The following is a 23,280-nucleotide window of genomic DNA, read 5'->3' on the forward strand; positions in this document are numbered from 1 at the left end:
GGAGGTGGTTAGGTCATGAGGGTGGAGCCCTCCTGAACTGGGTCAGTGTCCTTATAAGAAGAGTCCAGAGAGCTAGCTAGCTCCTCTTCCGCCATGTGAGGGCACAGGAAGTTGGCAGTGTGCAACCCGGATGAGAGTCCTCACCAGAACCTCACTATGCTGGTGCCTTGATCTTGGACTTCCAGCCTCTAGAACTGTGAGAAAGAAATTTCTGTTGTTTATAAGCCACCCAGTCGATGGTACTTTGTTATAGCAGCCTGAATGGACTAAGACAGAGGGGACTTCCCCAGTGAGGGGGAGAGACACCCCTCCCCCAAACCAGACACCACTCCAAACCCCGAACTCTGAACCTGGGTTTTGGGAGGGGCCTTGGTGGGGAGGGGCTGCAAAACCTCTTGGGCCTTCTGTTTTTTGTGTGTGGGTGAGGAAGATTGGCCCTGAGCTAACATCTGTTGCCAATCTTCCTCCTTTTGTGTGAGGAAGATTGTCACCGTGCTAACATCTGTACCAATCTCCCTCTATTTTATGTGGGATGCCACCACATTGTGGCTTGACTAGGAGTGCTAAGTCCACGCCTGGGATCTGAACCTGCAAACCCCGGGCTGCTGAAGTGGAGTGCGTGAGCTTAACCACTATGCCACTGGGCCAGCCGCTTGGGCCTTCTGTTTTTGACAGAATTTTAATACCTTTTAGAAAAGAGAGAAGAGTGACAAGGTAATAAATGTTTTAATCTTTCTTTGTTTCATCTTTCTCTGAGGAAACAGATATGAGAGGCATTGAGAAAAGTCTGAGATGAAAATTACAATTTTTTTCCTTTTTCCCCTCAACTTATTATTTTGAAAATGTTCAAATCTATAGAAAAGTTACAAGAACAGTTGAATATACCCTTCACCAAGATTCATCAATTATTAATATTTTGCCATACTTTTGTTATCTGTGTGTATATAGTCTTTTTGCTGAACCTTTTGCAAGTAAATTACAGACATCATGATAATTCACCCCAAACACCCTAGCTTACATCTCCCAAGAATAAGAACATTTTCCTAGGTAATCACAATGCCATTATCACTCCTAAGAAAATTTACGTTTATTCAATAATACTCTCTAATTTATAGTCTTTATTTCAATTTCCCCATTGACTCAGTAGTGATAGGAACCACATCGCTGGTTGCCTGGGGGAAGGGGGGGCATCGAAAGCAAAGAGGCACAAAGGAACTTTCAGGGTGATGGAAATGTTAGATTCTTGATTGGGAGTGGTGGTTACATGGGTTTAAAATTGTCAAAACTCACAGAACTGTGCCCTTAAAATGGGTGTCTTTTCTTGTATATAAATTCTACCTCAATAAGATTGATTTGTAAAAGCTTCCCCAGTGGTCCCCAAAATGTTTGAACACTATTTCTTCCCCGATCTGGGATTCTATCAAGGTTCATGCTTTGCACTTGGTTGCCTTATCTCTTCAATCTTCTTGAATCTAGAACGTTCCCTCCTGCTTTTGTTTTTCATGATACTGATTAAAAAATAAAAGGCCAGGCAGAATGTCCCACATTCTGGATTTATCTGTTTCCTCGTGTTTGGTTTCGGGTTACACATTTTTGACAAGAACACTGCAGAAGTAACGCTGCGTCCTTATTCATCGCATTGGGAGGTATGTGGTGTTAGTCTGTCCCTCTCCTAGTGAGGTGCGCCTTGGACACTTTCTGCTGCAGACTCAGGGTCAGCCATTTCTTCGAGCAGCCCCTGGTTCTTGACAATGGCGAATGGTATTTAGACACCAAGAACTTGGTGCTAGCTGTGCTCATTGCTGCTGGGGTGTCAAAGTTTCTTAGGCCCTTTCAGTGAGCAGACAGAGCTTGGAAAGCCACATTGTATTTGTTTTGTTTAAATCTTGAGTTCACAATTCAAATCCAACATCACAAAGTTCTTTCTCCCTTCCCCCCATTCCATATTCAGACCTCCCTTCTCACACAGTGGTTTCCAACATCACCAATAAATTTATTGCTTGCTCTATCTTACAATGCATATAAAATACTTTCAGAATTACAACACACTACGAGAGGTCTGCTAAGTAAAGTTCAAGATACCTTTGCAGTTACTTTGGTCCTTAGAATATATTCCACTAAAGATGTATACTTTGTGTACTATATTCGAAACTTACTGAGGCTAATTCTTTTCTCTGTATGGTAATGTTGCCAGTGTGATACAAAGTTTAATTTGTTCCTGTTTGTATATTCAAAATCAGCATTTGCTCTTATTCATCTGTTTTTATTTTTTGTTTTTGGATATTTAAACCATTAAAATCTATATAATTGGTGTACAGAGATGTCTTACCCCATCCCTGACCTCTCCAGCCTTTGTCACTGAGAGCTAGCATTTGCCATGGTTTCTATATCTCCCAGTTTTCCTCGTGAATGAGTCATTACCAGATGGTAGAGATAAGAAAAACACAAATCTAGTTTGCAGGAACTTGCAAATTGTGTGTGAGAGGGCAAGTTCATTTCAGGGTCCTTTTTTTTTCCTTGTAAGTACACTACATTTATTTATTTATTTATTTATTTATTTATTTATTTATTTATTTATGCTGAGGAAGATTCTCCCTGAGCTAACATCTGTTGCCAATCTTCTTCTTTTTGTATGTGAGCCACCACCACAGCATGGCCACTTGACAAATGAGTGGTGTAGGTTCACGCCCAGGAGCAAAACCCAGGCTGTGGAAGTGGAACATGCCAAATTTAACCACTAGGCCACTGGAGATGGCACAGTACACAACTTTTTTAAAAGGAGCCTATACTATCTGTTGGGCATTGTGCTTGGTGCTCTGCATGCATTATCTCATTTACTCCACACAACTCTGAAAGAGGTATTGATGTTCATAAAAAAAATTATTGTGGAAAATTTCAAGCATACCCAAAAGTAGAGAGAAGAATATAGTGCAAATAAACCCCACATACACATCACTGGCTTCAACTACCAATTGATGATCCGGCTTGTTTGGTGTATACCTCCTTCCCCTGCCTCCTGGATGACTTTGATGCAAATACGACATATCATTTCATCCATGAACATTTCAGCACATATCGCTAAAAGATAAGGACTCTACCAAAAAAATGTTCAGTGTTCCTATTTCCCTAGTTTCACTATTTGGTTTTTCAATTTGTCTGTTCAAATCAGACTCTGAGATCCATATTTTGCAAGTCTTGGCATTTCTAAGTCTCTTTTACTCTATAGGCTCCCCCTCCATCTGTTTTTCCCCCTTACAATTTATTTGAAGAAACTGAGTCCTCTGCCTTATAGAGCCTCAAACAGTCCAGCTTTGGCTACATACATACCCATAGTGTCTTAACATGTTCCTCTGTCCCCTATATTTCCTGTAAATTGTAAATAGATCTAGACCTGCACTGTCCAGTATGGCAGCCACATGTGGCTATTGAGTGCTTGAAATGTGGCCAGTCCAAATTGAAAAGTGCTGCAAGTGTAAACTAGACACTGGGGGTTTTTTGGTTTCTTTTTTCCTTGAGGAAGATTGGTCCTGAGCTAACATCAGGGCCAATCTTCCTCTATTTTGTATGTGAGCTGCTGCCACACCATGGCCCCTGACGAGTGGTGTAGGTCCATGCCCAGGGACGGAACCCAGGCCACCAAAGCGGAGTGTGCCAAGCTTAACAACTAGGCCATGGGGCCAAATCCCACATTGGACTTTTTAAGTCTTAGTACCAAAAAACAAAACTCAAATATCTCATTAAGAATTTTTATACTGATTGCAAGTTGAAATGGTAATACTTTGGATATATTGAGTTAAAATAAAATACAAAAGTTAATTTCAACTTTTGCACTTCTTAAAATGTAGCTACTAGAAAATTCTAAATTACACATGTGGCTCACATTATATTTCTACTGAGCAGCACTGCCCTTGAGGTTTGATCAGTTTCAGGTTCAATGTTTCCACAAGACTCCTTCATAGGAGGTGAAGTGTTTGCCCCTGAGGAGGCTCATAATGCCTGCTTGGGTTTTTTTGTTTTCTCACTATTTGGGGGAATGTTGGCATTCATCAATGATCATTCATTGCCTCGATCCACTATTTCATTAAGGGTTGTAAACTGGTAACATTCTATAATTTCTTCTTATATTGGCTGGAATGCTATTGCAAAGCGAAACGTTTCCTCGATACAGGAAAGGCAGGGGAAAAGCTTGATTCTTTCCTTTTATTTGCCAGTTTCCCCCCAACATCCCTCCAAAGGGTTATCAGTGAGTTTGTTGTCTTGTAGACCATTACAAACTCATGGACTTGAACATATTTAATGTTTATTTATATTCATTGCAGTTATACTCATTGGTGCTCAAAGTGGCCCATATTTATCCAGTGGGGGCTCCTTCAAGTTGGCTGCTGAGTCCTTCTGATACAGCCCCACCAGCTTATTGTGTATTTCCATACTCCCTTCCAAGCCTCTCCCTTGCCAAACTAGAATCAACCATTTCTCAAAGGAACCTCAATTCTCTTTAGTAAGAAAAGGTAGTTAGAAACCACAGTCTGGGAGGTAGTGGTGCTTGCTTCTATTAGTCAGTTTCTAGGCCCTTTCAGTCGACTGAGCTAGGAAACAACATTTTTAAAGACAGAATTCATCCTGAGTTCATAGTGATACTTCTCATTCAAGATCAGGACTACATAATTTCTATTTAACCTCACCAATCCTCCATTTGTATCTCCTTTCTCCCATGCTGAAAATCCCAATCCTCAACAATATCAAGTATTTTTGCTTTATCTCAACAACACAAACGGATCAGTTTCAGCATAACAATGCTGATACTACAGGATTACTGAAAATAGTTTAAAATGGCTTCATACTTTTCTGTCCTTGGGGTACATCTACAAGGTTATCATATAATCAATTTATTGTTTTTAAGTCACTCGAAATAGTTCCTTTCTGTGTGGTCGTGCTGCCAACTGGATACATAGTTAGGTTTATTTGTTTCAATTTGCTTTTTGGTTTATAATTATGTAAACTCTAAAGTCAAATCTACACCAAAAAATTCAGAGAAGCATAACTTCCATTCCTTCCCCAGAGGTAACCATTTTTAAACAGATAATATTCTTTCATTTTTTACATAAAGCCGATATGTGTAGATGCTCGACTCCCCATCCTCTTCTTAAATAGTAGGAAGCCACACACACTTTTCTTCACATTATTTTTTCATTTAACATATCCTGTGAAGAACACAGTAAAGCAATTTGGAGAGCTAGTCCTCAATTCCTTGCAGTTGCACGGTACCCACTGTGTACCACTGTTAATTCCACCAGGGCCTGGCAGATGAAGGTTTGGGTGTTTTCAGTCTTTTGCTATCGTAACTATCAGGCCAATTTGACAAAAGAGGAGAACAAAGCTCAAAGAGCAATGCGCCCAAGTGCACGCAGATGGTAAGCATATTAAGATTAGATTTGACTGGAGTAGTAGAAAAACTCAGAATACCAGTGGCTTCAACATAACGGTTTATTTTTCTCATACACAAAAGACAGGCAGGGTAGGGCTGGTGTCTCTGTTCCACCAGGTCCTCAGGAATGCAGCTCCTCCAAATGCCTTGTTTTGAGTGCTTGACTTCCACACTTCACTGCCCCGGGTGGCTGCTCTGGATCCAGCTGTCACAGGCACATTCTAGCCAGGAGAGGGAGGAAAGGACAGAGGGCGTGCTCTTGAGCTTTAAGGGCACCTCCCGAAGTTGGATGAACCACTTCTGCCCTCCAGCCCCAGTGAGCATATGAGTGAATCTGCACCTCTGGTGCCACTACAGCTGGGGTGACCTCATCTACACTCTCTTCACCTGGAGAGCTCCTCTACACCCGGTGTGATATGGTCTACACCTGTGCTCCCCTCTCTTCCCACGGCGGGGTGCTTCTACCACCATGGTCATCTCTCATCCATACTCCAGGTCAGTCCTTTCATTCTTCTTCACCCATGTTTTCAAACACCCTGATGGTTCTTGCAATAAACATTCTTTCCACCTAACCTAACAGCTCCTCCAACTGCATGAACCACAACGTCAAATGTCTCCTAAAGCAAGTTCATTCCTTCTCCCACACCACTTAAACCTGGGGCTCCCATCTGTTTTCTTGGCTTAATTAACAGAATGACCTTCATCCAGGATAGAACCTCAGTTGGCCTGGGGCCCTCCCGTTGCCTCCAAACAAATACAAACACAAAGAGCAGAATGCCCTGGAGTTCTGCTTTGCTTTAATTTGGGCTCTCGGGAGCCCCCGGCCTACAGCAGTCCAGGCTCACCAGTCCTCTTTTGCTTACGTCATTCCTGCGGGTCTCTTTTACTGCTCTTGCTATTTGCTTTTTTCTCTCTTGTTCCCACCTGATGTTTGAGGCGACTTCCTAAAAGACAAACATTTAGCAGACTATTAACAGTGGTTTTAGCTCTGGAGTGGGGGAGGAAGGGAGGCTTGGCATGGGATGACAAGAACCTGTATTTCTGAAACGCTTGGAATTTTTTCTTTTTTTACAGTGAAAGTGTTTTTTTTTTATCAGCAGAAAAATTAACAGATCAAAAAGACTTCTTGGCTGCCTTTTGTCTCCAGGAGTTTCATTTGGTACTTCAAGTCTTCCCCTCCAGGGCTTTTTCTAAGTCTTCCCCAACAAGGGCTTTCTCTCTCATTCCACACACAGGTTATCGGACCGTGCTGGGTTTCCCAGTTCCCAACTACACCTTGCTTTTACCGCCTGCCAGGCCACAGAGCTGGCTGGCCTCTTCCCACACATACTTCAGGACTTCACCTTAAATACATTAGCTCCATGGCTTCTCCTTGACCCCAGAGCCCCCTTCCACCTGCTCTGCCTTGGCATTCTCAGGCTTCAGTGCACGACTGGAAAGCACCCAGGGCATCCTGAGCACAAACAGCCTTCATACAAGGAATCAGAAGCTCATAAAATCTTCGGGAGGACCAGAGGAACGTGAGTCAGGGATGACACTGGAACCACTGGGCTCAAGAACAATCTGCCAAGGTTGTCATCCAGGCATGACAAAGCTGTAGACCTGATCTTGAAAGGCTGGTCTAGTCACTCCAACTGGCTGGCATGTCTCCCTGACCTTTCTTAGCAGCAGCCACTAGAGAAGGAAGACACCTCTACCTCGCTCTGCCTTCCAAACCAAACAGGCATTCAGAAACCTAGCTGCAAGGGAGTCTAGTAGTTCTCAGCTTTCCAGCCTCTGCGATGAAGGAAGGACATGAAAGGATGTGGGACGAAAAGCCTACTAGGGTATCAAAAGAGGTGGGGAAGAGAAGGATCTGAAAGACATCATATTCTGAGTATAACTCCCCTGAAATACTCTAGTCTGCTTTGATTTATAGACACTACTCATTGCCCTGAAGTCATCTAGAAGGAACTGACCATCAACGTCACTTCAAAAAAACCCAAGACAACAACACTTCAGGAATACATAGGACACAAAGTACTTCAATTTTCTCCTTTCCTCAACAGGTTTATTGCCTTTTAAGAAAATTTTTGTAAAATATAAATACAAAGGCAGAGAATTTACTTACAAAGTTAAAACACAGATTTCAAACATAAACACACAATTCAGAAAATTTTAGTTTTATGTACATTTTCAAGCAACCTCAACATATTATGTTAGTTTTCAATATTTTACAGGGTACAGAAAAAAATAGCTCAAAGTCTTCTTTAAATAAGAGCATAAAATGTTTAAACATATAAACAATCCGGTTTGACGCGTGAAAACTAATTTCACAGCTTTTAAATTAGGATATAAAAGTTTCATACAATTTGTTGTTGTGTGTGGATATGGTTTGAATTTATATTACACACTACTGGATTATATCCAATAGCATTGACCTGGCCCGAGCAGGTACTCTGTAAACAAAACATAATGTTACAACAACGCCAAGTGCCATCACCAAATTTGCCCCCCGAAACCAACCACACGGTTCTGACCACACGCAACAGTTACGGCCTCTGTCATCAGAGCTTTGTATGAAATTAAGTCAAAGCGTGGAGCTCCTTTTCCTCATTTTTTTTCCTTAAAAAAGAAAAGAAAAGAAACAAATGTTCCAAGTAAAAACAAACATATCCCAAAGCATGTGTGAAAAGTAAAGAAACATTATAACAGCTTCATAAAAACTGACTTAAAGTTTAAAAAGAAAAAAACATGTTTCTAAGTCCTTCCGACTGGAGTCATTTCTCTTATATAAAGAAGAGATATTTCATATGTAATAGTGTCCTTTCTTTACAGAAATAGTCGTATTATGACACATATGCACAAGGATTAACACTATAACACACTGTACACGGAGGGCCTGGCGAGCTCACCAGTAGTCGTCTGAGACCATGTCATTGGGGTGTAGCCATTCCACCGATGAGCCCAGCAGAGTCTGGAGCTCGTTAGTGAACTCCACCAAATGTACGAGCTCATTGCTTTCAGGATTGAAGGCTTCCAGGTCTTTGGAGCAAGAGAACAAGAGACTTGCTGAAACCTGCCGGTAGAACTCCGCCTCTGTGATGTTGACAATTTCCACATTTGGGAAATTGCAGCGGAATATGCGCGAGGACATTTTCAACTTCTTAAGCACGTCCGACAGCAACAGCCAGTTTCGGGGCCTGCAAAAGAGAAAGGAAAGTGGTTCGAGTTCCTGGCAAAATTAAAAGCGCTCCCAACCGTTAACTACCACTGTGAGGTGCTCAGGGCCCTAGCGCTTGGAGGGCTGGGGACTTGTGCTGTGACACCACTACCCTCCCCCATTTCTCATCGTATCTAGAAGAGAAGCCCTACCGCTAGCGGTGGGAACTCTGGACCCATGTGGATCCGTTAAGAGACCATCTAGGAAACACCAACCGACTCAGAGGGAAGCAGAAACAGCACCTCTGAAGGAGCCTCGTCACAGGTCGCCTCAGTGCTGCCGGGCCTCATGGAAACCGACAGGTAAAGACCTGCTCATAACTCGGGTCCCCACTCTCCACGTGAGTGCCCTGCTAGTGACTGGGGGAAGCCAGTCTGTATCCCAGCCTGAGAGTGACCATCAATGCCTCTTTGATCTCCCCTCTCCTCCGACCCTCACAAACAGAGCACTAAAACCTCTGGCTGGTTCTCCTCTCCTGTCACACAGCTCCACCCCCATCCCTCAACGCTTTCAGGAGCATGTTACATTCTCCACATCCACCCTGCCCCACTTTGATTTCTATCACTCATAAAATGTCACTGTAACGGAACAGCGTATGTGTTTATAGCCTCAGAGCCCAAGGAGGACGTTACTCTTTAAGCACCTTTGTCCACATACATGAGAACAGTCTCCTGACACATACACCCCAAGAGATTGGTCACCAGGGCATGGTGGCCCAATCCTGGGGGCAAGACTGGATCTAACCATGTCTGATGACACACAGACTCCAGGTACCACATAAGGCTTTTCCTAATCTTACATGAGAAGGGGGTATATGAGTATAGTCCAGTAAACCTCAAATGCCTTAGAAGGTGCCTACGGTGGCCTGTTGGGGAGGCTCCTAAGGAGGACCCCTTCCCAAAGAATTTAGTGACTGAAGGCTTCTTGCATGAAATTCCAGTCACTGACTTCAATGTCCTTTGGGCTCTGGGGGTGTGTTCTCATGAGGGCGGTTATACCATGCTGTGCCCCCACCCCGGCCCCAAGGACACCTTTTCTGGAGAAGATCGACTGCGTTACGTGAAGTTCATGGACACAGGAATGTCCTCACCCACCCACCGTCACCTGCTTACAGGGGTTTCTACCCCCCGACCCTGAGAGCAGCCGGGCTAGTTCTCAGCCACACACTAGCCAGGCTCACCCCTGAGTGACGGACACTTGGACGTTGTAACATGGCAAGAGGGGGCTTTTTGAGAATTCAAATTCAAACACATCGCTGTAGGCCTCGTCATCATCATCCTGGTCCTCTGGTCCCGGGGGGTTTGCAAGGACATCACAGCCACTTTCATTAGGTGGTTCTAATGGAAAGCAAGCGAGAGAGAAAGGAGTCAGTAAGGGAGAGCACAATTTCAGCTGGTGTCCAAAAGGGGACTCTTTAAAGATTCTTTCCCAACCGAACCCTGCTTACAGCACCCACCCCCCGCCCCCCAGCCCCTCACCCACATGAGAGAGAAACGTTCTGTAACTCATTCACGTCCCCCGGAACTAAAGAGAACAGTGCTGCTCACCGCACACGGAGCTGCCGTAGAACTCCCAAGCGCCATTGGCGTCGTCATCACTGCGACCCTGGAGGTCGTTTAAGTAGTCTGCAGAGGGAGAGAGAGAAACGATAAAACCCGCTGGGGAGACTCAAAGGCTGGCAGAGTCAAGGGGGGGCTGGCATGTCACTCCCTGTGCGTGCCTCTCCCATACCCTATTCTCTGCCCTATCTGACCCGAGCCCACACACCTGCTCGCCTGCCTTCCCGATGCACGGACCACACCAGCCCACCCACGTGACACCATGGCACGCATCTCTTCTTCGAACTGTGGCTCTCTTCTTTGACAGACTAACTTTATGCTGCTTTCCCCAGTAAGTGTAACTCGAGGTAAACAAGAGTGGGCCAAAGGAGCAAGTGGCATTCTTTGACTGGACCTGTGAAGTCACCTTCTAGAGCTTTGAATAAGACCATTTCTTGCACTTCGTCGTACCTGTTAAGAACTTTTCCATGAGTTCACTGTGGGTCATTTTCATAATAGTTCTTCCTGAGTATGTAGCCAAAGTGGGGTCAGCACCATAGGAGAGGAGCAAGCGCACAATCTCCAAGTGATCGTTCTCGACGGCGTCATGGAGAGGCCTGGGGGAGACGCGCAACGGGATTAAACTTGGGCACGCAACGCTTGCCTCCAATGAGAGTGGCTATGTGGGTGCCAAGCTGCCCAGGTGCAATACGTCACCAAGGAGGTGTGTACTGTCACTGCCACTCCAAACAGGGAAACTGAGGCACCACAACTGGCCCAAAGTCAAGCAACAAACTACTGTGTTGTTATCTCTACACTTAACCCTTTATGGGGCAGGTGAAGGGGCTCTTTCAGGCCTAATTCTCAAATGTAAATCTATCTTAATCCAGGGCCTAAGGAGGACCTCGAGCCAAAATGAACCCGTTTTCAAGGAACTAAAGTAGTGACAAACTGTGAGATAATTTATGGGGGAAAAAAATCCCATTATCATGGAAGCCAGGACAATATGCAATTGTTATACCATTAAAACAGCCTACTCCATTCTTAAAAGAAACGAGGCGTCAAGCAGAGCCTCTCCTCAAAGTCAGATGCCCGCTGTCCGGAGACCCACGATCCACCCTCTGGGCAGAAGCAGAGACCCGGGCCAAGTTCTGAGGGGGCCCAGACGCCTCCCGCCCGTGTCCGCTGAGTCGGAAGCCCGCGGCAGCCCCCTCTTGAGGCAATGCTGTTTGGAACCCACGAAACGCCATATACACTGCAGTTTTGCTAATTGTATGACTGTCAGGAAAGCCCTAGAGCCCCACCTCCCGGTAGCACCCCCACACAACCCAAAAGATCCTTGGGTTGACTCAGACCTGGGCCTCTGACCAATGAACCGAGGTCAAGGACAGGGTGGGTGCCGGGCCCGGGGATGTGGGTGGATACGGCAGGTCCTACTGAGCCAGAGGCCCTTGGCCCTCTGTCTGTACTCCTGGGACTTTTAACTCACATAGATTTTAAACACTGTGCTTTAATAGATGCTGATGAAGACTCCAGACTCTTCTAAGGCCACACCCTTGACTATTCACGCAGGCTCAATATTTTCAGAGACTTTTATCCATGGGAGCATTACAACCTTTTAAAGCTCTATCTAAATTTGCCAGAAAGGTCTGCTCAATCCCATTCTAGAGACTCCACCATCAATGTGCTTACATGTCACTCTCCACCTCTCCCTCAACGGTTCCCTCCATACCCTGAGAAGCACCGCCTGTGCCCCAGTAGGGCCAAGCCGAGAGCAGGACCGGCCACTGACCTGGTTCCATCCTGGGCACTGCAGTTAACATCAGCGCCATACTCCAGCAGATGTCCTACGATGTTGAGCCAGCCTCGAGCACAGGCCTCATGCAGGGCACAGTAACCCGCATTATCTCGATGGTTCACATCACAGATCTTGTTCTCCAGGCAGTACAAGACTACCTCCTGTGGGGAGGGGAGGGGACGCCATCAGACCACCACACAACGGGCTTTGTAAGGGTGACTCCCCATAGCTTGGCAGTGCCCACGTTCAAAGGCATAGACCCTTGGGTTGCAAAGCCCACTACGGTGCAGGCAGGCGGTGACGTCTAGGGCTCTGCTGCCCCACGGCCTGGCCCTGGGCAGGTTACCCTTGCACTTTCCCAAGCCTCCATTTCCTCCTCTGTGAAACGGGAGACTAAGAGGCTCCCTAGGGCTGCTGGGAGGACGCAATCAGACAGCTGTAGGAGCCCTCAGGCCAGGGCCTGGCGTGGCCAGCCAGTACAGAGGTGTCCTGGCTGCTAATATCTGAGATGAGGCACTGACAAGTACAGGGCATGCTCCCTCGATGGGTCCCGTCAATAGATGGTAGTGGAGAAGAACACGATTTAGATAAAAGTATGGATGACAGATTCGTAAGAGAAATTAAATCATAAGGAGAACATTCTTCCACTTAGAGAGGGAGGCCCAGGTTAGTCAGGTCCTCAGACCCCAAATCAGAGCCTGGGCCACAAATGCTGCTGTTTGTATGTGAAGTCGAGCAAAAGGGGCTCTCTCTATGCACCACACACACCATCCAGAAATGACACACAATGCTTTGATTAACCCCATCTTTTTTTTTTTTTTTTGATGAAGAAGATTGGCCCTGAGCTAACATCTGTGCCAATCTTCCTCTATTTCATGTGAGATGCCACCGCAGCATGGCTTGCTGAGTGGTGTGTAAGGTCTACACCCAGGATCCGAACCCTGGAACCCCAGGCCGCCGAAGCAGACTGCAAGAACTTAACCACTACGCCACTGGCCTCCCTCTCCACCCCACTCGGAGCTGAATCAATAGAATGTTTTCATATTTACTTAAGTTAATGACAGGGATCTGATATACCACATACTGCAACCTACACATTTCCAGAACTAAATAAAATAAGTTCGCCCTTCCCCCTTCTCAGAAGGTGTTCTGTGTCAACAGTTTGCATTAGAATCACTGTTATTAATCTTACTTCTTTGGCGTGTTAAAATATTAATATGAGCCGCTCCCAGTAAGCAGAGCAGTAATTTATTCAATGTTTTATTACCTTGATTAAGAACGTTTTCAAACACATAGAACAGCATTTGCCACCAGAAAACACGTTAGACTGTTTTCCTACAAGTCATGCCCAGCAGAGCGCTGTCAGGTTCGGAGAGCCGGGGGCAGGCAGAGCCCACGTGCGGCCCAGCACATGGTACACTTGCTAAGGGGGAGCTGGACGGGGTCGGGGCAGGCCCCCCTGTGACAACTCTTAAATAACTCATCCGTTCAACCTCAAACAGGGGTCATTCATGCCACCTATAGATGTGAGGTGGGTTCTAAAAAACCTTTAATGCCCTTCAGGGGACACATCAAGTGACCATTCACTTGGGAGCTAACTAGAATGTTCCATATGCTCAACCTGGGAACCCAATGTGGCATGCTGGTAAACCTGGCCATCAGGGCCCAGTTGCTTCCGGTCACTGCAGCAGCTCCCTGTGAAAACCAGGAGGTTTAGAAGGCATGCCCACAAACTCATTTCTTCGTTCAGATCCGAACCTGCCAGAAAGCCCACAATCCTCTGGGCTCCCAGGCCACCTGCCCTGAGCCCTGGTATCCAGGATACCGCATGAAGCTGCTGCTCTTTTAGCAGGCCCTCACTAGCCAGACTCGAGTGGACGGCTGCAAGCTAATGAGTTGTGTGCCCCAGCCGGGGAGAGGCCCAGTCACGTGGCTCTGGGATCAGGTCTGAGCGCCACCGACTGCTGTGCACAGATCAATTTACCCGGGTCCCGGTGGCCTGCCTCATGTCCTATCAACCCAGGGTTTATTTGCTCTGACAATTATGGCCTTCACCTGGAAACCTCCATCGCCACTAGGGCCGATTCGAGGGTACCTAGAAATGAAAGGACATCAAAACTGATGGGTAAGTCAACTCTCTTTTCCTGGAGGATGGCAGCAAAGGCAGAAGTGACCGGACAGCCAGGTCAGACTTTCTGCTGTGGGCTGTCCTAACTCATCCGTGTTGATATTGCTATTTACTTAGCCCTTCTCATTTCCTCAAATGAATACCTTCCATTACCCCACAGCACCCTAGGAGATATCAGGAAGGGACGGTGGTACTGTTCTCATGCGACACTTGGGGAAATTGAGGCCCAGAGAGGTTAAACGCCAAGTTCAATCAACATGAAGTACTAGACCCGTAACTCAGGTCTTTTGGTACTTGGGCAGCTAGGAAGATTCAAAAGGCCCATGAGAGCCCCAGCTAGAGGGATGAAATCCAGCCAGAGATGCAATCCAGCTGTGACGGGCCACCCCGCAGGCCCTCTCTGTTGGGGTCAAGTGGGCCAACCAACTTTCTTAGCTGGGAGGGCGATGGCCTCTGAACAGATGGCAACCACTGTCCCCAAGAGTTAGAGAGAATGGTTAAGAGGCCAGGTAAGCCTGTCTACCCAGTACCTTTCTTGGTTTATTTTCTACACTAGAAATGGGAGTGTTTGAAGGGCAGCCCACCCGTTCCCAAACCAAATCACACTGTTTTTGTTGGACAGTTCTCTGTTAAGCGGCTATAAGCCGAATGCCATTAACCGCAAAATGTAACCATAAAGGCCATAAACCCGACATTGTTAATTAATTAAATGCCTCATTAACTTTTTTAAAAACATGATTTATTCGATTCATAGAAAATTTAACCATCACCACTAAACGCACAAGCATGTGGCACATTGGTATTTTAGCCTAAGAAACAGAAACCTCTTTACCGGGAGGGAAAGGTTTCAGTGTCACTGGCCACACAAGTGTCTGTCTAACGCAGATCTGAAGACAGAACGTGTTGCTAAACCTCAAGAAGCAGATTCACGACATAAAGCTTGGACAGCCTTTTTATTGCACAGGGTGTCTTCAGCTAAGCAGAAAATAGCAACGGTACAGACTAACTTCAGGAAAAGCCTTGCAAACCTGTGCATCAAAACCACACCCGCACCGGGTTAAGCACACTGTCTTGCAATTTTAAAAGGTTTAAATTGCCTTATCTCTTGACCGGGCCACCATCCCAACATTTTCATTTCTGTCCAAAGAAATCCTAGAAACTTGGATTGAAAGTTGAAAGCTTTCATCTAGTGGTTAAAATGTTCAGCATCAAAACTGGTGACCGGTGCAATTTACATATTGACATTTACATCTGAAGAAGAAAACAAACCACTTATCCTGCCATAAACATTCCCAAGGTTTCATGTGCCATCAAAGGCCTGGTAGCCTAAAAAATTACAGATCGAGCGCTCCTGGGTCCAGGCCTCAGACCCACCAACTCTATGAGAACAACCAAAATGGGGGCCAGCCCCTGGCCCAACAAGGGTCTCTGGTCCCAAAGGGAGACAGGTGGAAATGCCAAGATCAAAGGTGAGGCCAGGAGCCCCGCCCTCCAAAGCAGGTGGAGCGGGCTGCCCTCCTGCCCTCCCTCCTCTCATTTCCAGTGTTTGCTGGAAGCACAAATCTATTTTCTCAACCACAACTAGTAAGGAGCGAACACTCGGCACGCGGGATCTAGCTCAGCGCCACGTGCAACACCTCCCCTGTCCTCCAGAGCTGCTGCTCTCAGCTCACAGGAAACCGACGCTTGCCACCTGGATTTCATCTGCAAGCAACTGAACTGACCACCGAACCCTCAGAGAGTCCTCTCCAGGTAATCAGAGACCTCCGGAAGAGACACGTTGATACGAACAACGCCCCAAAACATCCCCAAACAAAGAAGGCGCTAGTTCTTCCAAACGTCCTACTTGCACCGTCAGGCCTCGGGGTGGGGTCAGGGTGGAGGCAGTCACACCAGGAAGGGCTCCCGACACAATGGACAGGGGCACAGAGCTGGCTGGGCAAATCCTGTGAGCCGTCAGCAGAGCCTGGGGCCTTCTCGGCTCCTGCCCCGCCGGCGCTCCACACCTCCACACTCAGCCTGCTGAGCCGCATTTTATCTTCACCATTCAACTCCCAGAGGGCTGATGCCAGCATAAAAAAATGCCTCTGCCCTGTGGGCTATTACATCACAATTTCAACTGACAAGTGTGGGGGGAGCTGCGCCGGGCAGAGAGAGCAATCCATCTCACAGAGGGTTCGGATTGTAAAAAGGGCAATTCCAATGTGAGCCAGGCTTGGGCGGGGGTGGGGGGAGTGTGGGGGCTGGCCTTTGGAGCCAGACTGCCAGACGGCTACCTCTACGGCTACCTCTACAAGTATCGCTGACCTCCTCTAAGGCTCAGTTTCCTCATCTGGAAGCAGGATAACGCTAGTTACTACCACACGAGGATGTCGCAGGGGTGAAATGAGTTACTAGGGATCATCCGGGTTAGAAAGATATAAGCTATCTTTCCACTGATATTGCTATAGCAATATAAGCTATCACTGTCATTGGTCATGCTGGGTGGGGACACAGGAGGTGGGCAGTGAGTTTGGGGCAAAGCCCGAGTCCCCGGCCCTCATTAGCCCTCAGGCTCCCTTGCCCTCTGTGAAAGAGACTGCTCAAGTTTGTCCTCTCCCCGACCCTGCCCTGCACAGACATTTCCCACCCGCTGCCCCACGGGGCGTCCGCTCTGCACAAGCAACCCGAAATAAAGCTAATAACCTCTCTCCCCCTTGCTAATCAGAATCCAAAAGGGCTCATTAAAATTCCCCCAGTCGCCAAGGCCTGGGTTATGTCAGATTTTATATCAGAGATAAGTGAGCGAGACTGGAGGATGCCGAAGCAGCCTACCTGCCCGGACACGAAGTGAACATCAGAGAGGCCTTTCTTTCCACACCGCGATTGAACAAGCCACCAAAGAGACGGGAGCGCGAGTGGAGATGAACACAAACATCCTGCTGGAGCACCCAGCCCCGCCCCCTGATATGGAGGGGGCTGGGCTCTGAGTCCCTAGCCCTCCCCTGCCCCTGCCCCAGCCAGTGTGCTCCCCCCATCCTCAAGGAGCAACAACCAGTGGTTTCTGAATCCAGGGCACCCACAGGGACACTCACCTCGTAGCCCAGCCTGGCAGCCCGCTGCAGGAGGGTCTCACCGGCGTTCTTATTAACAATCAGTCTCCGTGCTTCGGGTGGCATCGGGCGCGACTGGGAGGTCTCTGGAGGGGAGCCTGAGCGTGGCAGCTGCGAGGACTGGGAAGCTGGTAGCAATTGTTGCAACCGGTCGAAGGTCTTCTGGTCCTGCTTGGCTGGTGACAGTTCGTAGTGGGAACCAGGCTCAGGTCGCTTCCTGAATCTCCGGACAGTCCCCTGTGACAAAACCAGGCAGCGCACACATTTAAGGCGGTCTTCCAACGCCCGCCTCTTGCCCTCCTCCCCGAGTTACGAGCCAGAGCACAGGAAGGCACTTTTTCCTTTCCTTCTGTTTGGGGGAGAGGGGGGTGCCCAGGGGGGCGAGGGGAAGGGGCTTCATTCTTAGTAGTTTGAAACCACCACCACCACCCAGGAGACACGCCCCTAGGACAGGGAGTGCCGTTTGCGGGGGGAGCTCGGGAGAAGGAAAGCTTTGTCCCCAGAAGCAGAGTAGCAGGCAGGCGGGATGTGCTCACACAGGCCCGGGGGAAGCGAGGAGCAAGCGGTACCTTGCCATCAGCATTCTCCGCGTAGTAGTCCCCTGTCAACGACAAGCCCCGCCTGGGCTCCTGAGGGATCAAATGCTTGGTTTTGCACAGTCTCTTCCCGGATGGTTTCTCGCTGTTGCCGGTGTATTTCTGCAGCAGACAGGCAGCCTGGCAATCCTCCTCTTCGTCTGTGCACAGCACATCTGTCTTCTGGCTTTCTTCAATTTTTTGCCGTTTGGCAGACGGCCTTGAGGCTGGCGTGCAGCTTGGCTGAGTCTGCTTTTTGCCGCTTGCATTGGTGGATAAAAGGCTCTTCATGGGCGGAGAGCCGGAGAACACAGGCAAGCCTAAATCCGGAGGGGGTGGCGGGGGGCGGGCGGGCGGGAGGGAGGGGGAGAAGAAGCAGGCGTTACACAGTTGTAGCCGGTGCAGAAAGAAAAGCCCATTGTTAGCACTGATCACTGGAGCGGCTTCAGTTTTTAAAGATATACCAATTATGTTTTCAAAGCATTAATATTTTAATTATCCCACATTCAAACGGCAAATAGGTTAACCCACAATACGCCAAATGGCAAGTTTCTTCAAAGGGCCGGGACAAGGGGGCAGAAGCCAGCCCTTCCTGCTCTCTCACCCCCAGCCACTGGAGGTCTGGGTGCTCAGGACCTAAGACTGGACACAGCCTGAAGCTGGAATGAGGGTTCTGGCAAGCCCCTGGGGTCACCCCGACTTCCCTTCCTGCCCAGCCATGGGCGAAGCTAAGCCTCCTCCTCTCAGGGGCCCTCCTCAATGTCCATTCCTGAATAGAGTGTGGAGGCTGGACGGACATCAGGCAACAGCTGCCCCCACCACATCCTAGGCAGTCAACTTCGGCGCTCAGATCCCCTCAAGGGCCCGTTCCCACAGAGGGCGGGGGACCCCCTCCGGGAGTGGGGCAGGGACGGGCGGCCTCCACATACCTTGTTCATTGTCACTGGATTTGAGAGACTCTTCCAACCAGCTTCTGTTGCCTCTAGCCTCCGTTCCTTTCCTGCTGGCTTTCTCTTCGGAGATGTTAGTGCCCTGGGTAACAGCCCTAGGCTGAATTGCCTGGGTCACTTCCTTCCTGCCCTGCCGGCCAGGTTTGCTCTCTGATACCTGCTGCTCCCACCGTTCTCTAAGGTGCAGCAAGTGCCGTTGCTTTTTGGGATGAAGCCCTGTTAATTCAATGCACACCTTCAGGTGGGTCAGCTCACTATAATGTGGGTCTTCTAAGTGGTTAGAGGAATTGTTTGTCATTTCCCTCTCAGGCCAGTCATCTAATGGAGAAATAACTACAAATTAATGAAAAAGCCCCCTGGGGGAGGGGGGAACAAACTGTCTTATGCATCACTAATGGGGGTGGGGGAGGGGAGGGGTGTGGTCACTGTCTCTGCTGGTACCAAGCCTTGGGGAGGGGGCCTATTTGTCTTTGGCCATCTTTGGGCTGGAGCTCCTGCATCTGGCTTGGGGGAGGGGAGGTGTGAGCGGCTTTCCCCAGGGCTCCAGGGTGGGAATGGTAACCTCCAGTGCTCCGCCCTGGGATGTCCCCTGGGCGCCCTGCGGCTAGGGTGGGCAGCCCGCCTCCTGTCTGTCCACCTTTGGCCGAAGCCGACCGAGCTCACCTTTGGAGACCCGTTTTCGCTTGATTTTCAGCAGAGGGTCCTCTGGCAGCTCTTCCACAGTGGTGTCAGCGTGCTTGCTGTCATCTGAGATTTTACGCTTTTTCTCCAGCTGGAGGGTGGGGTCGTGTGGCATATCCGTGGCCGCCTGGTCAGCGGGCGGCTCACTGGCGGGCTGTCTGTCCACAAAGTAGTTCTCCACAGGAAGATCTTTGTCCTCCGGGGCTTCGAAGGGATCCTGTTTGTTTCCAGCACTATCCTCGCCTGGGGGAGGGGAGACAATAACACACAGATGAAGGCCCAAAGGTCCCCAGGAGAAGGCAGGATTTGGGGAGCAGCAGGCGGGACCTCCATGTCCAAGGTAAGCTGCTATGAACAGACCCTTCTTTGGAGACTGGGGGCTTCACACATCGGAAGCACAAAACCCTCAGGAACAGAACGCCCCAAAGGAAGGGCAACCGAAAGACCATCAGCAAGCGAAGCGGAGAGTGAGGTGTCCGGTACACCCACGACTCTCGCTTTCCACCTTTTCATAGTTGGGACAGGGGAAAGTCAAGGAGCTGAGGCATCAACACTAAATTTTTTTTTTTTTAAGTACATCATGAAAGAACTCCCCGCTTGCCACAGTTGATCAACTTCGATGGCGCTCAGGTCCCCTCCAGGGCCCTTTGCCAGAGGACGGGTGATCCCCCACAGCAAGATCCAACCCTAAAGATCTCTCTGAAAACATCTGCAGAGGTCATGATCTTGAAATAAAAGGAAGGCTGACAGAATCAAAAGACCAAATATCTCCAAAATGTCACCTACACACGGGCTAACGCCAATGTTCACTTATCAACAGGGGAGATGACGAAGAAAGAGGGACAGGCGAGTATTGGGAAGCAGGGAAGCTGGGAAACCAAGGGCACTGGGATGAGGAGCCTCGCAAAGCCAAAGGACAGGTTTCCTGGCACACGCACAGGGTCAGGCGCAAGTTCAAAGAACTCATGCATGTCCCTCTGTCCTCTTTCTCACACCCTCGCTGACACCATGCATCCCCATGGGGATGCTAGTCACTCCACCTGGCACTCCTTCATGCCTTCCTTCACATGCAAGCATGTAAGGACACCACAAAGACAAGACTCCGCCCCTCCGCCAGAGGTGCCTTGTCAACACCAGGCCAGGGCTCGCTAAACCGCTCCCTCCAGCACCGCCTGTGCCGCCTTGCCTTACATCATCTCAGCCCAACATCTGTCCTGACTCTTGCTTCAGCCCAGGAAACAGCTCACCGACTGCTTTGCTGGTCAGACTGTTTCTAATACACCAACATCCATCACTGCTGTCAAGGTGTTCCCCCAAGACCCCACACTCACCAGGGGTAGGAGTTTGGTATTTCGGTAACAGTGAGCTAAGCGGCCCAAGTCCATTTCCAGATGCAATCAAACACCCTCCTCGTATGCTGATCCCAATCCTCCTCCTTTCCCCAGTCCACTTCAGATATCACCCCCACTTCTCACCAGCCCTGCTGCTCCCCTGCTCAGCCTCCTCTGGGTCATTCCAAGCATCTAGCGACCGTCAGGCAGGGCGAGCTTCACCCTGGCCTTGGCCAGCCTGTGCTCTCAATGGTGGAAGGAGCCCATTCACCTCCTCTCCAGGGGCATCCCAAGGCAGGCCAGAGGGGGCCATGTCTACTCATGCACAGAAATGGTGGCATTGCCCCAACTACATGGATCTTCTGTCACGGCAGTGTCCTAACACAAAGCTTGGTGGCAGGATCAGTGGCAGGAGAAACCCCGCGGCCCGCCCAAACCTCTGGCCTGTGCTTTACGGGCGAGGTAGTCAAGACAACCACCAGACTCAGTTCGGCTGGGCAAGCGAAGGGGGCGGCTGCAACTCTCACTCGGGCTGCTCCGTGACCCCCTTAACCGCACTGGCAGTAACAGCGTCAATTTACAACCTGGCGCCCTTCAGTTGTAAAGGGGGAATATGATTGCAAGTTGCCTCCCGGGGGTGGGCTTCATAAGCACACACCTAGCCCGGCAAAGGCCAGAGAAATGACTTTAACAAAAGGATGCCAAGACTCCCAGCCCAGCTTGAATTTCAACCTCACTACGTCTGAAATTTTAAGATGTGAGCCCTTCTACCCTTTGACTTCTCTGGTCCAATCAGTCTTCCCCGAAAGCCCCATGGGAGGGGCTAGGGATCAGTGTAAAACTGTAAGAGCTATCTTAAGAACCACCACGTGCGATTTTCAAGTTAATTTTTGTATATTCCCCTCCTTCCTGCTTTAGGTAGGAAAGATGGTTCAAACCAGGTAGGTTGATATCACTGGGTAATGTCAACAAAGGTCTTCCAGGGTCACACTAAGGCAGCAGCTTAGCCAGCGTGGGCCCCGCCCACAATGAGCTGCTCCGCCCTGCCACCTCTGCCCACACTTGAGATGTCCCCCAGTCAGATTAAGAATCTGTCAAGCCTGAGTGTTTCAGATTTCACTTCCACAGGTTCCAGGTCAACTCTAGGTCTCACAGTCACCTATGTCCATCACAGGCTCAATCTGTCTAAAGAAGCGTCTTGCTCGGGGAGAAGGTTTTCCACTGAAGTTTTACGCCCTCACGGCAAGCATCCTTCCTAACAGTGAAATTAGTTGATCTCTCATCTACCCAGCCTTTTGCCACGACGGCCGGCATCTCCTGCCCATAGCACCCCCCCTGGAAGACTTGTGATGACCTATTTCACAGGTGCCAGCAGGCAGTGACGGACCAGGGACCTCGTCTCCCTGCTTCTCACTGAACAAGAGCATCCTCACAAGATGAGCCCTTCCTCGCTGTCTCCTCCAGGCCTCCCATCCAGGAACAGCTGCCTGGGGGCGGAGGGCGCCCCTTCACCCACCAGGACAGGGAGTGCGTGGCACGTGCGCCGGTCCTCCCACTCAGCTGGGCGTGGCGCTCCTGTGCCTACCTTCTGGATGATCCCCTCCTGCCTTGCCCCCAGGGACCCCTTGGTGTGACGTCTGTGCTTCCTCATCCTGAACTATTACCAGCAATCCTTCATTGCTGAAGTTGGGGTTCACTGAAATCACCCACCCAACACACATAGTTTAGATACCGTGCTCCCCATTATGCATGAGGATCTTTTCCCCAACTGGGTCCATCCATCCTGTCCCCTAACCTTGAGGCTCTCAGAGTAAAGACGACAACTCCCCTCAATGAAAGCCCCCAAGACCTTATGCTAGGGTGACCTTACTCAGGCCTGTAGCAATCCTGAAGAACACCTACCCTACCTGCCCAAGATACACATGGCTACCAGCTATGAGGCAGAGACTCCATGTGACACACCTGACTTGGAGCTTCTCAAGGAGGCTATTCCAACCACAACTCACAGAATTAGCCTTCGGGTCAAAGGAGATGGAGAGAGAAATAGATACACGGGGGTCTTAACCATCAGACTCCACCACTGCTACTACTTTCAATCCTTTCATAAACAGGAAGCCACGTGTCCCGGTCACTTGCGCTAAGCAGACGTGAACATGGCTGAGTGGTTCCTGGTTCAGCATCTACTCTATGGCCTTATGACTCACAGCACATACATCCCATAATTCATCATGGTTGTGCCATAGCACTCTATCACAGAAGCAGTGCCATGGCAACAAGTCACTGCGGCAACAAAGCACCCTCACAACTGTTGAGCCATGCCCAGGGAGCTCTAAACAAGCTGGGAGAGGACAGAGAGGCTGGAGGGTTCCCCACGATTGAAATTCCCTCCTCTGCAGATAACCATAGCACCCCCAGCAAAGGCTAACCTTGTTAAAACTTACACCCTCCACAGAAGAGACAGCGGGAATCTCTATTCCAGACTCAAAGTAGTTTCAAAACACCCAGGTGCTCTGCCACAACGAAGAAGCTTTGTGAAGCCCTTTGACTGAGCTTTCTCCAA

General features: G+C 49.0%; 1 protein-coding gene across 18 annotated transcripts in view; it reads right to left on the reverse strand.

Annotated features, from left to right (window-relative positions):
* Positions 1–5,466: 5,466 nt before the first annotated feature.
* Positions 5,467–23,280, reverse strand: part of BCOR (BCL6 corepressor) — a 115,556-nt gene continuing 97,742 nt past the window's right edge. For 8 of the 18 annotated variants that reach the window (XM_070258412.1, XM_014728805.3, XM_070258413.1 and 5 more), the window contains 11 exons: positions 19,372–19,632; positions 18,688–19,026; positions 17,753–18,078; positions 17,166–17,420; positions 11,958–12,124; positions 10,637–10,782; positions 10,175–10,252; positions 9,808–9,964; positions 8,320–8,607; positions 6,289–6,369; positions 5,467–5,646 (listed from right to left, as the gene is read on the reverse strand). In XM_070258412.1, the coding sequence (XP_070114513.1) occupies positions 6,321–6,369; positions 8,320–8,607; positions 9,808–9,964; positions 10,175–10,252; positions 10,637–10,782; positions 11,958–12,124; positions 17,166–17,420; positions 17,753–18,078; positions 18,688–19,026; positions 19,372–19,632 (2,066 nt within the window). In that variant the 3' untranslated portion in view covers positions 5,467–5,646; positions 6,289–6,320. Of the gene's footprint in view, positions 5,647–6,288; positions 6,370–7,448; positions 8,030–8,176; positions 8,608–9,807; positions 9,965–10,174; positions 10,253–10,636; positions 10,783–11,957; positions 12,125–17,165; positions 17,421–17,752; positions 18,079–18,687; positions 19,027–19,371; positions 19,633–23,280 lie in introns of those variants that run through there. The other 10 variants (XM_070258417.1, XM_023634009.2, XM_070258418.1 and 7 more) reach the window with 5 other exon arrangements.

This window comes from Equus caballus, chromosome X (assembly GCF_041296265.1).
Source record: "Equus caballus isolate H_3958 breed thoroughbred chromosome X, TB-T2T, whole genome shotgun sequence".
NCBI classification, from domain to species: Eukaryota; Metazoa; Chordata; class Mammalia; order Perissodactyla; family Equidae; genus Equus; species Equus caballus.